The 16,360-nt window shown below is 47.4% G+C and overlaps 1 protein-coding gene across 6 annotated transcripts in view; it reads left to right on the forward strand.

Moving 5' to 3' along the window:
- Window positions 1–16,360, forward strand: part of Hth (Meis homeobox homothorax) — a 526,461-nt gene that overhangs the window by 317,197 nt on the left and 192,904 nt on the right. For all 6 annotated transcript variants that reach the window (XM_076782345.1, XM_076782344.1, XM_076782343.1 and 3 more), the window contains one exon: window positions 10,658–10,806. In XM_076782345.1, the coding sequence (XP_076638460.1) occupies window positions 10,658–10,806 (149 nt within the window). The remainder of the gene's footprint in view (window positions 1–10,657; window positions 10,807–16,360) is intronic.

The raw sequence follows: 16,360 nt of genomic DNA on the forward strand, positions 1-16,360 counted from the left end.
AGGGCTCTCTTGGTCGCGTTACTTCTTCGCGTACGTACATACGTGTTGCGCCGGCCGAAGCGTACGCGCGTAATTGATATATCCATATACGCGGAGGCACCTATGATCTCCTCGGGCCAGTGGAGCCGACGCCGCCGCCGCCGCAGCCGCTGTCCCGCGTCCGATCGATCTGTATTCATAGGTCGTACGGCATAAAATATACTCGGCATGTCCATGAATCAGATAACTGTCACAGCCGCTCGGTCGATGTCTCAATCAACCGAGCTCGTTCCTCGCCTTTGCGCGCCTCGCGCTCGCCAGCCCGCTTGTCCCCGACCGCTTTCTTTCCGTTTCGGCCAAGCGACGCCACTGCGATTCACAATGCAAACGGTTGCCGCCTATCAAGGGGCTCCTCGACCACCCACTTCGACAAACCAATTGCTTTATTTAACTGTTCACTACGACTATTACTTTCCATTTTTATTTTCTCCCAATTTCGAATTACAGTGGTTTAATATTCAAGTAACCACATTTGTAATATATATTGTTTGATATAAAAAAATATTTTTTGCCAAAATATGAAGGATACATAATGAAATTTAGTAATATCAAGAAGCGGGATATGATCCTCGCTAATGGTGTAAAACGTTCGTATGTAGAACATTTTGATAGAAAACGAAAATAATAGCAAACTCTATACCAAACATCTTTCGTTCGAAACATGTTTTTATACAACGTGTAGTTTCCAAGAAAAATTAATGAAAAATTTCGAAATTCTAGAGTAGAAACATACAACGCGAAATATTTACGCCGTCCTCATTTTCATCATGGAGCCTTTCCAGCGTCTGGTACATTTTGTTGCGAATAAATAGCACCGAGAATACCAAAATTGATCGTCGAAGCGTAACAGCGAAAAATGAACGATCGACGAGCGGTTGGTCGTGGTCGGTTTGTTTTGCAGCAGTGGTCCGCGCACAGTAATTCCTCGCGCGTCGTCAGCCTCGCGCTAAACGCGTCCGAGCGCGCGAAACGCCAAATAATTTCAGGGATTGAAGACGCGCACCCTATTTTACGGTATCTATTAATAGTTGATATTTTGACTCGGTAAATAAGTGGCGGACGTCCGACGTTAATCGTTGACGAGCAGCGTCAGGTGTCGAAGTACGTGTTTCTCTTTCGACCGCTTCGACGTCGCTTCGCGCCGTTCTCCAAAGTTTGTGTAAACAATCGGCTGAAATCGCCGGCCCGTCCCGTCCGCTGCCCCGCCTCGCTCGAGGTTTTAAACATTCCCAAAAGTCGAAAGCAAAAAGCGAAGAGTCTCGACCGCGAAACGAGAGAGAGCGTTCGAGGAATCCGGACGGTTCCACTCGTTAATCCGTACAAATTCGGCGCGGTCGCCTGTTTTTTCGTTCCCTCGGACTCTCGTATTCCCCGTCTCGTTTGACGATAGGCCGGTATTTTCGTCTGCTCTCTGTCGGTCCCGTTCTCGGCGACGCGTCTTGCGTCACCGTAGCCGCGGGAATTTCACAAAAGCCTCCTCATCGGATCAACGACGCGCGCCGTTCGACTTTGTACACAGGGCTTCGTCGTTGCGCAACGCCAAAGCAACCGAGTCCCGGCAGCCGGTCGATCGAAAAATCCCCGCGGCGATTACGTGCCGCGAAACACGGTTTTCCGCCTCGCGGATTAAGGCTAGGCGAGCACTATCGACTTTCCGTCGACCAAACTGTTTAGTCGGTCCGCGATTTCTCTTGGACTAAACGGTCCAGTTGCCGGTAAGACGTCGGGACAGATTCGTGCGCTACTTTAACGAGAAAATGAGAAGAAAAACGCTACGTCGCGTAATACAGGACGCGTTACGCAAATCGAACACGGGTCGTGTCCCAAATTGGCAAGACGCAAGAAGAAAAACTCCAAATGGCGAATATACTCTCATTCGATCGATCCTACGAAATGTTCCAAGGTTGTGGGAACAGCTGTAATCGTGTGACGAAATATGAAAAATGGCTAGGACAGCGAGGGGTTAATTCACGGGAAGGTCGATAGTACGTTCCCAGTTTAACGCGCGCGGCTGCACGAGCATACTAAATTATCCCCGTCGCTCGGCTCATTTGTAAGACAAACTCTCTCAAAGTGCGCTCGCGGGCCGATTTCGTTCGCCTTGCGGAACAACCGTCGACGGGACAAACTCCGCATCGCGCCTCATCGCTCCCACAATCGCCAATTAATCTCTCGGTTAAGCAGATTCCCGGATTAAGCGACTGTCGCGGCGATGTTGAGATACGCGCGCGCTACGGGAAATCGAGCGAGGCGGTGTTCTCGCGCGGACCGCGACACCGCGGCCGCCGGAAGAGGGCCGGCCGCGAACGGAGATGGCGGGAAATAAAAAACAAAAAAAAAAAACAAGGAAACGGGGGAGCAACGGCGGGGGTGGGGCAGGATCCGTCGAGCCGCATTTCATCGCCGAAAATAGTTTCGGAATCGGCGAAGAGCTGCCTCTGCCGGTGGCAACTGGTCGAGGCCGCCGCTCCGAGCGAACGCGATGCCAAAACGAGCGTGTTTTGGTGCGTTGACCCCTTCCCGCCGGTTTCCAGCCGCGCGAAAAACCCTTTCCTTCCCGCGGAGATTGCCTATCGACCTTTATCTCTCACCGCTTTCAACCGTTTTTTTATTTCCAATACGGGAAGATCGGGGGATCTCGATCCGTCGAAAGGGAATTGACACGCAATTTTTATATTTAATTAATTCTAGTAAACGGAAGCTTTCTGTCGATAGAAATTATTTTATGTAGGATACCAAGACGTCCCACTAATGGAAATCGAGACAAAGTTTTTCTTTAAATCGATGACGTCGCATGTTGGAATTGCTCAATTAATTTCAGGGCGACGGAAGAGACCGATCGTAGAAACCTTTTTAATAATCGACGAGCGAAAAGAAACTCTTTCTGCGTACATTAAACGTAATCGTGACATTTAAATGCATTTTAGTCACTGCTTCGCGCATAACTTAATTTATCCGATGTATAAATATTGCAGCTGATAAAAGCCAGTCGCGGAGGTACGAACGGTAAAGCATAGTTTTATAGCGTTCGAATATAAAACGCACGCGCGAATAACTTTATTTTATAGTTTTTATCGCGCGGGCAGGCCGGGTAAAAATACTACAAACGTTTACTGCAAATATTACATCATATATATAAATACGGGATATTAAATTTTCCACTTAACGGCATTCGCGCTTTATCGTTCGTTATTGCGTGACATTCACGGTGTGTTTTGAAGGATGAAATATATTTCGGGGGCTTGATTTAACACCTTTCATATTTCAAACTCTCTAATACCGATAAATAAATTTCAGCTTTAACGGGCCAATATTTTGTCAACCTTTAACGACGGTGCTCGCAATTAACCCACGAATAATGTACAAACAAAGCTCCGCTTTCGACTAAATTATTGTTGAATATAATCCTATTGCAGGGCCAGCGAGTGGAAAATCTTTTTCCAAGCCGTACATGGTGCTTCCTAGTTTTTCCGATCGGCTGAGAAACTAATCTCGAGCATTATTACTGGATGCTCGATAAACTGTCATAAAAATAGCAAATGAGATAATAATAAATCTAATATGAAAAATCGCGTGAAATCGAGATCCACGAATGGGAATATCCCCTTAAGACGCGAGCACGAGTGATGAGCACGTGGAACACGATATCCAGAGTCGCGTAGGCAGACATCTTTTCTTCTTATTTCTCCGGAGTATCCTCCTCCTCATAGTACTTCCGCGCGTGGCGTATCAGCAAATAAATGTTTCTGTATCCGGTGCGTTCTACCTACACGGTCGAGCTGGAAGAAGGAAGGTCGGTTTCACGCTCGCCTAAAGACGAAGCCTCGAAGCGGATCCCCGCGGATGGAAGAAGCCACCGCGAGGTCCGTACCTCGCGAGGAGGAGCCAAGAAAGGGAAGAGAAGGTGGAGGAGAAACACGGTCCTCGGTTCGACGGGATGGGAATAAGGAGTTTATTTTCGTCGGCCATATGCGCGGTTTATTTCGACAGTCCGCTCGGCCACCCTAAATAGAGGTAGGGGTCCCCGTCTCCGAGGAAGACGTTTTCGGTGGTCGAGCCTCTCTGTCCCCGTTGTCATCCTCGATCCTCTTCGCGGCGTCGATTTCTTCAAACCGCGCGCAGAAACGACGCCTCGCAGCGCGTGACGCTAATTGCTACCTGTTCCCGTTGGAATTATTGTGTTATCGTGGCGTTTAGGCCCGCCGGAGAGATCTCTCCTTACCGCCTCGCACTATTATGGCAATGGTACTAATGACCACGTATGCCTTATTGGTTTTCAATTATGATTATTAGCATTTTTCCTGGTTATTACGTTCGTGGCTGCAGGGGCTTCCGATCCCTCTCGCGATTGCTTGATTACATCGTACGCGCAGTCGACGGCAGAACCGGACTTTATACATATTTGTACAGTCGGGGACGAATCGTTGCGTATTATTAACCACTTTGATTCCACCGCAATTACCTGTCGCTAGACAACGGGTCCGGGAACGTGGGCGGGCAACAGATTTCCGATAGCCGAGGAATCCGTCGAAGTGGATGCGTTTGGACACTCCGGATAATTGACATAAGACACTAAATGAATTATGTGTTGTATAACGGAGTGTATTAACCTTCGGTTTCGTTTTTCCTTCGCCAGCTACTTAGACACCGTTCGAACCTTTTCAATCTCTCACGATTTCATTTCACAATTCCTTACGTGTCACAAGAACATTGAATATTAAATCGACGCTTACAGAATTAATTTTAACTGGAACGCGTGGTGGCAAAACTTGCTCCGAAAATTCGACGTAAAAATTACGAGATTCGTCCATCGAGAACCGCGAGGGGAACGCTTCGACGTGGGACCGCGTGTTTCGGCTGCCCGCTCGTCCTCTCGAAATAGCGTATAGTCAGCCCGACGTGAGACTTCGCTTATTCTTGACCCATCGGCTAAGTATAGACCGCGACAGCTCGAAAGAAAGAAGCACGGGGAGCGAGAGAGCGTTATTCTCCCTGACGTCAGCGTCGAGTCGTCAGGACTCGGCGTCTTCGGCCGTCGTCTGAGCGCCCGACGCAGCCCGGGGACGACGGCACGGGGACGGCGTAAACGTATAATTGGCTGCACTTAAATCTCTATAACGCGGCAGTAAAAATGCGCGGTGCGCCGCGTAAATCAACACGAGCACGATATGGCCCCTAGCACCACGCGCCTACGGGGCCGTAAACGCGGCGCACACGCGCGCAAACGGCGCATGCCGTCGACAATTTTCGCGACTTTCCACCGGGGCGATTTATTGCCGCGGTAAATTCGTGCTCGATTCGGCGACCGTTTAATTTTCGCCGACTACGCGGCCCGAGACACTTGTTTCTGCCTGACCATCGGCCTCCCCGTCGCGGACGCAAGCTTCTCGGAAAATATTCTTAACCCCAAACTCGTAATCCATCGAAAACGCGACCTTCTTACCGCGAACAATGTAGGAGATACGGGAATACCTCTCATCGTGTCGCTGTCGCCATTCTTCGCGACACCGAGTCATCAGCGCCACCTGGGAGTCTCGATGCACGCTCCAACGCTTTAAGCTATCTAAGGTATCGTTACCAAACAACTTTCACTCCGGAGTATCAAATTTTTGACAGGTTTTCGTAATTAAAACTGAGTATACTTGGTAATTAATTTGAATTATCTAGACGATTCGACACAGAGTTCAACTGGAATAAAAGACGACGTTCAGTTTGTTTAAAATGTTATTATCTTTTAAATTCGGAGCCCGTCAGTCGAGCGTTTACTATCTACCGTTGCTTTAAAATTACAATCGGTCTATTGACAGTGGGGCTTTTTTCGGCGATTGAATTGTAAATGAGGATAAACGAGGATTTTGTCCAGCTGCGCGATGCTCGGAGTCGGCAACGAGTCATTGATCTCGATCGCGGTCGGAGAAACGGCTTCGCCTTATCAGTGACAGGACGTGGGCTGTCGGTCACGCGTGAATAGCGACGCAGCTGGATTACGCGCGCGGCGATGCGCTTCAAAAGGCGCGCGGTTAGATTCTTAATTGCGTGTCAATACTTCGCGGTGAAATCGTTTGCGCGAACGCGGGGATGTTGCGACTCTATCTTTTGGCAAACAAGATACGCAACGCAGACGAGCACGATCTATTAAGGCTGTACCTTAATCATTCGTTGTTTTCTGTAATCAGTCAGACAAATGTTTCGAACTCATGTAGATCTTACAAGCTCTACTACTGGGAAAAATTTTAATGGGAGATTCTAGAGGCCACAATAAGACGAAAATGAAGAATACCAATTTGTTGATTGAGACTTCGTTAGAAAGTAAATTAATGTTTAAACAATCTGTAAACAGCTGCATGCGAGTGACAGTAGTTCTCATCACAGACAAGGTATACGTGTAGATCTTATATTCAATGTATTTTTTCAGCCCATTTTTTTGGGATTCTAGAGCCCCATTAATATGCACTGTTTCATTTTGAAACATTAAAATCCTCCAATCCGTTCAAAAGTTATGATGCTTTAAACATACGCATGAAATTTCAGGGAATTCAGGTATTCATGATCAGACATCGTATTTTCGGTAAAGAATTTTTTTCTCGAAAGTGCGTAGGATTTCGGGAGTATGTCTATACACCAAAAATGATTGTAATTGACCCCTGCAACTAACAATAATTTTTCCAGAATGATTTGAAATTTTTTAATTTTACCAGTTTTCTTGATTTCCCAATAAATCATTCCTGTTTCGTAAAATAACTATCCTTTAAAGCATTTAAGAAATAATGAACTAATGGAGGGTTACATAAATTTTCAAATAATTACATTGACAAATATTAGTCAGAGAATTGACCATTTAAGGGTTAAAGAAACCAGAGATTTAATTCCTGAAATGAGAGAAATTGTGGAAGAACCCCAGTTTGGCCACCATTACCATCTAACATTCTTCCCCGGAAGCTACCCCCTGAAGCGTGTACTCGCGTTTTCTAAGTGTGTCCGGTGCACGGTGTTCATCTTCGGTTTCTTGCTCGTGCCGGATGGTTTTTCGTAGGGATTAGTTCCTCCCGCGGAAATGAGAAATTCCTGACGGGCGCGCTTCTTCGGCTGATACGTCAGGGGCACGGTAACGGCAGCGCGCGATCGGCACGCTACATTAACTCGATTCACCGAGTAAATTAACTGCAATCAGGGGGACGATCCGCTGGCCATTCCGTTATTCCGCTAGCCGGCCGTCGGCCGTTCCGCGCGCCTCTAGACCGCTCTATTCGCTCGCGCGGAGCCGTCGTTACGCCAGGAATAAGGGAAGGACGAAGGACTTAACGTCGTTTTTGTTGGCCAAGCGAGGACCATCCTCTCCGCCCGATGGACGAAAACAAGCCTGCCCCGAGGAAGGGAAACGCCGGCGACGCCAAGACTCCTGGCTCCTTGTGAAGCCAACCGTGAGGATTCACGCTGATGATGTGATTTCTTGGTGGTTATTCCGTGGTTGCGTATATTTAGTCTCCCCTCTGGCCCGTGGGGTACCTTGCACGGTCATATTTTGCGATACTGCTTACCAGTTTCGAACGTCCATTCCTTATATACCTGTTCAAATACTATAAACTATCTCACTCGATGAACACACAGCTCCTCTCGTGCCCACGTGTCCTCGCTTGACAATCTAGGAATACCATTACCCGCCGAACGGTTCATAGGGGGTTGAAAAGATTAAAAGATCATCGATGGAACGTTTCATTGGCTGGTGTCGGAGAAGGTTCTCCGAGTGTTGCCACCCATAATCGAACATTCCGACCCTCGTCCATTATTTTCGCTCATACCCCCCTCCGAATCTCGTCCTGCGAATCGAATGGCAGGTGGTCGAAGTCGATCCCCTCGTCCTGGTTCCTAGATCGCTGGAGGAAAACGAGGAACGCGAGTGTACGGTCGCGCTTGGGTCCCATTTCCATCGATCTCCCGTCGTTCCAGGCCGTCTGCTTGACGGACAAATTTTTCGTCCTCCTACGACGACCTTCGGTCACCCTTTTTCTCCCGACGGCCCGGTTTGGACGAATTCAAAGTTAATCTCGGCCACGAGACCGTTTCTCCGGACGTAGGGCAGGCGGTGGCTGGCTGGCGCCCCCGGGCGACCTGTCATCGTGAAACCCCTGGGAGCACCGGGCTCACCCTGATCTCTCTGTTACGATAGAACCTTGGGAACCGGAGCCTTGGGCAGCACGATAAGGCTCGGTCATTTATAATCCGTCGGCGTAAGTAGCCTGCCGTTCTCTTTTCGCGCTGATTGAGAGAGAAAGGAATAAAGGGAGCCTCGAACTTCCGGCCGCTCTAGCGAGATGGATCGACGAGGACGTCAGGTGAATTCTGATGATGATGCTCTCCGCTCCCGACCGGGACCATTTTCGACCGTTACTTCTGCTCTACTTAGGCTACTGTTCGATAGACACGCGACCTTTCCTTTAACTCCGAAACAACGTGGGTGGTTACCATTTTCTTCCGTTGCAATCTGTTTTCAATATTTTTCTGTTCGTATACAGGGTGCCTCGTAGCATCTGGGACCCACTTCAGGGCTAGATTCTACACATAAAAACAATAAAAAAAGACCTTGTTTTCAAGTTATGACGAGTTTCTTCTTTAACACACATTTGCAATAAATGTTCGAAATGAGGTCTGGAGAATTCTTATCATTGACTGTCTTACACTTTCCATTTGTCCAGGCATTGTTCGAATTTCATGGTAGCCTGGTACAATTCCTTCGCGTAGCTCGAACACAAGATCGAGTAGGACGTATGTTTATATGAACATTTTTATTGTTTTCACCCTGTATTTGTAACGCGTTAGATAGATGGAACATGAAGCTAACCCAAATCTTCGAACTTGACATTCTTGACGTCTCGTAAAAGTTACAGCGTTTTGAAATATCACGTAGAAATATATTGGCATAGAGTGAGACGATTCGCGGAAAAGTATGATCAATCTTGAACCAAGAAAATATACGCAATAAGAGTTTAGTAGCCCGTCTAGAGAGCCAAGAAACCTCCCAGCGAGCAGTCCATCGAGTTCATCAGCGTCCAAGATAATTAATGCGTGGCATGGATCTGACGGAAGGGGGGGATCGTACCTGTAACTGGCTGCTGGCCGATAATTTATAAAAATGATATTTGCCTCGGGAAAGCGTGACCGTAAGCCGTCTTAATATCTCTCATTACCGTCTCGATGCTCGAATCCCCGGTGACCGTGCAATTAAAAAGCTAAGATTGATAAATGACGGGGAATTAATGCGCCCGGGGATGGAAAAGAAGGGACGGAAAGGGGATGGCCTCGGAATCGGGGCTGGAACGTTTAGGGACCAGCCAGCGAAAGAGGGACAGGGTGATTGCGGGTGGCTTAATGGTGTTTGTATGCATGGGAACCGGCCTTTGGGGTGAGGTAGTTATCGCCCGGTATAGTTTGCGCCGAAAATCGGGACCCGTGGTTTAAAGTGCTCGAAAATCTTACCCTCGACAATATATTCCGAACATTCAACGGGGAATTGCTTTTGGAATAATAACTCTTCACGCTTCAACGTTTCCAGTTAGATATTTCCAGTTGGACAGATTTTCATTTGCAATAAAAATTTTTAAAGGTTACTCTGATTTCGTAAAAACGCATCTGTACTGTTCGCCGAGTTCTGAGACGAATTTTTTAACGATATTACAAATGTACGTATGTATATCGACGTTATATTTAAACATAAGGGGACATAAAATTGTAAGGAAATAAAATTTCTGTTACGTGCTTCGAAACGTGACGAACGGAAACGGTAGACCAGTTCGTTAGTACCTGGGAAGAACTTGTTGACTCGCGGAACAATACGATCGTAAAATGTCACCCTGGCTCGACGATCCCAACAACCGGCTTCGGTCGATTCCAAGAATCGGGTCCGTTTAATTAGCGAAAACGTTCCGTACGCACTTTATTCTCTTGGAAACGTCGGTCTTCGTCCTTCAGGAAATCGGGGGACCCTCGAATTGTTGTCATGGATCACGGCACATTCGTAGCCTTGGTGCGGTCGAGTCAAGACGCGTTTCATACCGATCCTAACATTGAAGGTTCGAGGCTACGATTTATCGCAATATTTAACGTTTATCGCGATATGTATGCTATCGGTGAGCGAGTATAGTTATTCAGTATTAAATTGGCCCGTCATAATCTGGACTAAAGCCATTCGCGACGATCAATTTCGGACGTTGGAAATCCTACAAGATTGGAACGATGACTCCAGGTTAGATTCTGCTTTATTTCGTTGTCTCTGTCATGTATTGACGTTATTTGGTAGTGTTTATGAATTCTATTCATCGAGGAATTTAGTACAATCAATATAATCAATATACCATTACATGATCTACGCCAGCATTGGCCTGCCAATCGTTTATTTGTCTTTTGTTTAGTTCTTTGCCAGACCTCGCTGCGACAACCAGTGTATTTTTTCAACGTGTAAACTGTATATATTTTATTACAAAAATTCCCCATTCTTTATTCCAAAATCCCACGTTCAGTAATTGAATTGAAATGAAATATCTCCGAGTTCCAGAGCTCGTTGGACCATTTTTACAGTAATTGAGCCACTTATTAACGATCGTTTGTGTTTGAATTGTTTTAGGTGACGCGAGTAACGCGAGTATCGGCAGCGGCGAGGGCACCGGCGAGGAAGACGACGATTCTACGGGTAAGAAGAACCAGAAGAAGAGGGGCATCTTCCCTAAGGTCGCGACCAACATCCTCAGGGCGTGGCTGTTTCAACACCTCACGGTAAGTGTCTACGCTCGTCTTTCGTCGCATCGACGACGTTCCTTGTCCGCGAGTCGTTCGAACTCGTCCCCGAGCGACGATCTCGTCGTTCGTCGTCTTCATCAGCGGCTCTGCTCCGAGAGCAACGTAGGGAAACGTCGTCGACGAACGTTCGCGGGAAATTCTCTGGCACGCTCGGCGATCCACGGATCGCTTATCGAACCGGCGTGGCCCTGGTACGGATAAAACGACGCGACGAAAAGAAAACATTTTCCAAATTGCTTTCGCCCCGAAACGAAAAGAAACGAGAAGAGTCAGGGGGGAAAAACAGCGCCGCGGAGGGGACCGGTAATCTCCTAATGCCTAGATAAGGAGCGCCCCGCGCGTCGCGGCGCTCGTCTAATGATTCACGGGTAATCTGAGCCGCAAAAAGCGCAACGCGATTAAAGGGAAACGCGGTGGGACGAGGGGGGCGGCGTTGGTAACCGCGGTCGCGTAACGTTGCGCAGCAATTCGAAGCACGGTACATTGTCCCTCATACTACGGACACCCCATAGATTTCGGGTGTGATCAGGTTACCTTGCGAGAGCGGTAATCATATTGCAGCTCGGTTAATGCCATTACCGCACCGGTAGGGGGTAGGGTTGCCAGCCACCCTCGAAACCACCCCGCAACCAGTCCGCCGCCCCCTTGCTGCTCACCGCCCCTCACCGTGGCTTCCTCCTCGTTGCTCCGCCGCCAGCTTCGGCAACCCCCTAACAACGTGTATTGGATATGACGTCGGGGATAGTGGGTTCATGGTTTAATGCATATACGCTGTTTGCACGATGACGATATTGCGCTCGTGAAAAGACGAGCTCTCGCGTCGTGCTCCGATACCGAGCCTCGCTGCGTCGTTCCTCTTGTTCGGTTAATCGCGGCGTCGAGAGCTTCCAGAGTTAACGGCGTCATGCGTGGATGTTAGGCTTGAAAGGATTTTAATGTAAGTCGGGGGCGCGTCCGTCCGCCCCCTCCAGCGCCTACCCGCTTTGCTCGAGTTCGAATCTCCTCTGTCTTATCGCGATGCGTTAAGGGATTCACTGCACTTTAACCCTATGCGAAAATACATCAATTTCTTAAATAGATCGCTTAGATACAAATAATGGAATTATATGTAGTGAACTTGTTGGATAGATCACGTACTGAAATAAATTTTAGTTTATGTACCTTACAACAGTCTAACATCAAAATTTTACTTTTCGAAGCGTTAAAAACGAAGTACCGAGCCTCTAACAACCGGATTCTTAATTGAAGTTTACCGCGATTAACGTCCAGTGATAAGGCATCGTTTGGCGCGCGATTCAGTTCCGAAAGCGGGGTAAACAAAGTTCGGTCGAGCGTATTTCTAGAAAGGCTTATAGACGAAGACGTTTGTGGGAATGCCGTGACCTAAAATCTATTCGGTTTCTGTCGGCCGATTCCGTTCGAAATTAACCCGTGGGAGCGCCACGGGCGATAAATTAGGAACAATTACGAGGTAAAAATAAGTGCATCAGCGGGGCGCGCACACGATTCATGGATCCCGCTCCGACGGTCCATGGCCGCGCTATTACGCGGTATCCGCTGCCAGAAATTACAGCGGTTTTTCGCGACGGTCGTCCCGCGGGCATTCGTCTCGGCGTTATTACGAGCGATTAAGCGACTGTACCGTGAACTGGAATTCATTCGGCCGCGCTGGATACATATTACGCCTTAAAAGAGTAAGCGACTCGGGGCCAAGCGTGTATTCACTCGGCTGCCAGCCTCTTTAAGAGCTTCCACCCGACGTGCCCTTTTCTTTCTTTTTTTTTTCACCCAACGAATTACGGCCTCAACAGCCTTGATTTAGCGTCCTAATCTCTCCGCCGCGATGACTTATGCGCGCAACAAGGGATAACGCTCTCGGTGCTCGGTCGCGCGCGACTGTTTCCTCCGGTAATTGCTACAGAACAGATGCACGAAACGGCAAATGTAACGCAAATCGGGTGCATCGCGTCCTGCCGATCTCGTACGCTCGATCGTGCGACAAACTATTAAATAACGAACACGGAGATTCATCTTCACCGCCTGTTTCACCAACTATATTATTCAGCCGCCATTTGTCTTTTCTTCGATTCTAGCTATTTTCTGGTTCTCCATTTTCTTCCAAAATGGTCCTGACTTCTTTAGAGCGACGTATGGAATATGTAGTCTTACATAAGTCATGTTCTCTGACGATGACTAAGAGTGCAAGAAATTAATACGTTTATTATCAGTCATCGATGTATACACCTTTGTATGACCTATTCTCATCTATTAACCTTCGATGCTATCTTCAAAAAATTTCAGAAGTTTTGATTAATATTGCAGTGATCGAAATAGATGGTAATCGCTCGATATAAGGTCCAGACAGTATAGTGGGTGTCGTGCAAATTCCCAATTATAATTATTAATATGTGGTGCAATAGAGTTGCATTGCGATTCACTAACGATGGTACTTTTTCCACCAAAGCTGCACCGTGAACAAAGTTACTGATTTTGTTTTAACGTGTTTGCTAATGATCTAATATTTCCTGGGTGCAGTAAATTCTTCCCCCAGGCAAGTGTTGACGAACAGAGACGAATTTCTGGTCGGTTTTGGGTGGTTTTGGTCCACGATGGGCGAGCAGGGGAATTCCAGATCGCAGTTTCACCCCGTCGAAACATTTCGGAACACGCGGCGGACCCGCGCCAAGGAATTCGTCGGGGCGCGCCAATAACCTGTCCCCGTACAGGAGTGCCGACGCCAATCCGCGAGCCGCGTTCCGCATCGACGCGGGGCACCGGTAAAGCACGCGGAGCATAGTTTACATACGCCCGTAGATAGATAGCCGCGTTCGAATAAGGAGCGGAGAGAACGGACGCGCGTTCGCAGACGGCCAAAAGGGAAAAGAGCCGCGCAGGTTTCGCCTGACGTTAGATCAAAGGAGACGGATACGCCGAGATGGAAGCAACACGACCGCGGACAGGAGAGGAGCGAGACATCTCCGGGACGACCGAGTATAAATTAAATTAATTTGATAGAGGCGGTGCGTTCGTCGACTCCGCGAATCTCGTCCTTGCGGTTCGAACTTCTTTTCGCGGGGGAATGCTGGCCCCCGACCACCCCGGGGGTGGAATCCCGCGCGTTCCTCACCGACAGTCTCGCTCCGGACTAGGTATGTCTTTGAACTCGATTGTCGGAATCCAATGGTTAGTTTATAAGTGTAGCTAAGGGTCATCGTATCTATGTACAGTGTAATATCAAAATAATTCTTAACTACACTAAACTTAGACTTAGATGTCATCAAGATAGGTCACCAATCAGCCTAGTGACCCTGAAAACTATAGATTCGACGCTAATATCAGTGTAGGGTTCTCTTACCCCCTCAGTATGTTTTCCAGGTTGCACGTATGAACAAACGATAAAAACGAACCGTAATTTAAGAAATTGTTATGCAATGAACGGTGACTCGCGATTTGTTTGTCCTGTAACGTCAACGTGAGTAATGTGGACGTCATGGGACAACGTTAATTCGACGCAAGGATATTCGGACAGCGGGGGTGGCCGTCGGTGTACGAAATCGTTTCGGTTGTTCTGGCGAGAGGTCGACGTCTTTCTCTTGGTCTCTTGTTCTCTCGTTCTCTCTCTCTCTCGCGTTGGTTGTCATTTGGAAAGCCATCCGACGACCGCCCCTCACTGTCCGTCCGTACGTCTGTCCGAGCAGCCAGCGTACCAACCGACCAACCAACTCTGCGACCCTCCCCAAGTTTAATTAGACGGAAGAGGAGCATACATCATGGTCGACTCCGTGTCCCGACCTTCCGCGCCAGCCAACTTGGGCTTTCCAGAATTGTGGCCGCCGACCTACTACCGTTCTCCTATTCTGTCCTTGTGCACACCTTCGGGAACGATGTTTCAAACGACCTGTCTGGAATCGACCGGAAGGACACGAAAGAACGCGAGAACGCTTCGCACCTTTTAATTCATTCGAAATTGTTCGAATTGTCTACACTATTCTCCACTCTTTTACGAAGAAAACTTAGTATCATTGCCTATATTCAACAGTTAAATTCGTAGCTTGTAATGTCCGTTTATTTATTTATTCAGGGGATTAAATGCCCAATAGTAAAGAAATAGATACGAGTATAGAAGATAGTTACATAACAAAATTGAATCTTACGAGGCATGAGACTGACTGTGAGTAATTACAAGGAGATGCCAAGTAAAGAACATTTAAATGATAGAATCGAATGGTTAAATACATCGATCAAATCGTTAGATTTTTTCACAGAATTTGCATACGAATTTCGATTTTATTCGATCCCGAATTTCCATCAAAATCGAGTTCAGCCACGTTCGTTGGGTATCAGGGAGGATTTCGGTAAAATTCACTCGGAAAATGTCCTCGAGCCAGTAACAATTACGCGTTGCCCGTCGTTCCAGCAATAATCCAAAGACCCTGGGAATGCACCGGCGCGGGAAAAGAAGAAAGATTGAAGATGGAGTCGACATATATAATCCATTTTAATTTACTCGGAAGATATATCCGTCTAGCTTGCAGTTTCCTCGCGACTTGGTTCCTTTTCGTTCTTCCATTTTCTACCTCCGCGCTCTCCCGTTCCACGATCTTTCTTCCCGCTTCGTCGTCCTTATCCCTGGATACCGGGGCGCAGTCTTCTTATATCAATGGAAGCATTTCGCGAAATTACATTTGCCAGTTCCGGGGCCCCGCTGTATGCTACTCCGTTTCACGTATCGAGTGGCGCCTCGGAATCTCCCTTTTTCCCTTACGCCAAATAAATTTGATCGCGCCGGGCGAAAGCTAATTCCATATCAAATCCTTTCTCCGCGCGGTCCGCGAATTTTCAGCGCCTCCGACGGAAAATCTTAACCGAGTCGCAGGATTTAGATACGAAGAAGAAGTTACGGGGGAGTTGAAAATACTTAAAACGTTAATTAATTAGTCGTTGCACCAGACATAGATCTCAGATTTTATTTATGTCCCCGCAAAAATAAATGTAAGTCTTGCAGGTCATTCTCTAAGTCCATTCGGTGTTAAACATATTGTGCAGCAAATTGTTTACCGATCTAGAATTATTAGAAGCCCTCTTTTGTACATGTCTTGCACAAGAAACAATAATTTCCAATAATTTTGAAATGTACAACTTAGAAATTGTAAATACTACCATTTAGAATTACAAATATTTATTCTGAGTTGTAATTGGAAATTTGTTACTTCAATTTCGGATTCTCAAGTCGTCCAAAAGTGAGAATTACGTAGATTATCAAATGTGGACAGCTGTTGTGCGATTGGGGAGAGGTTGTGGGACACTGGGGGGGGATAAATGAAAAGGAAAATCGATTTCGTCGATCGGTCGTAGCGTAACTCCTTACATCGGGTCATGGTAACGCAGACGAGAGAGGTGCTTTGGAACAGGAACGATTCTCATTCGATATTCCGTGTTGTAACACGAGCGCTGGAGCATAGTCGGGGCAATCAATAAGCCATCTAAGGCAGGTAACGCTGCTACGGTACAAACCGCAAACCGGCAATGC

The sequence above is a fragment of the Colletes latitarsis genome, chromosome 14 (genome assembly GCF_051014445.1).
Source record: "Colletes latitarsis isolate SP2378_abdomen chromosome 14, iyColLati1, whole genome shotgun sequence".
Lineage (NCBI taxonomy): Eukaryota > Metazoa > Arthropoda > Insecta > Hymenoptera > Colletidae > Colletes > Colletes latitarsis.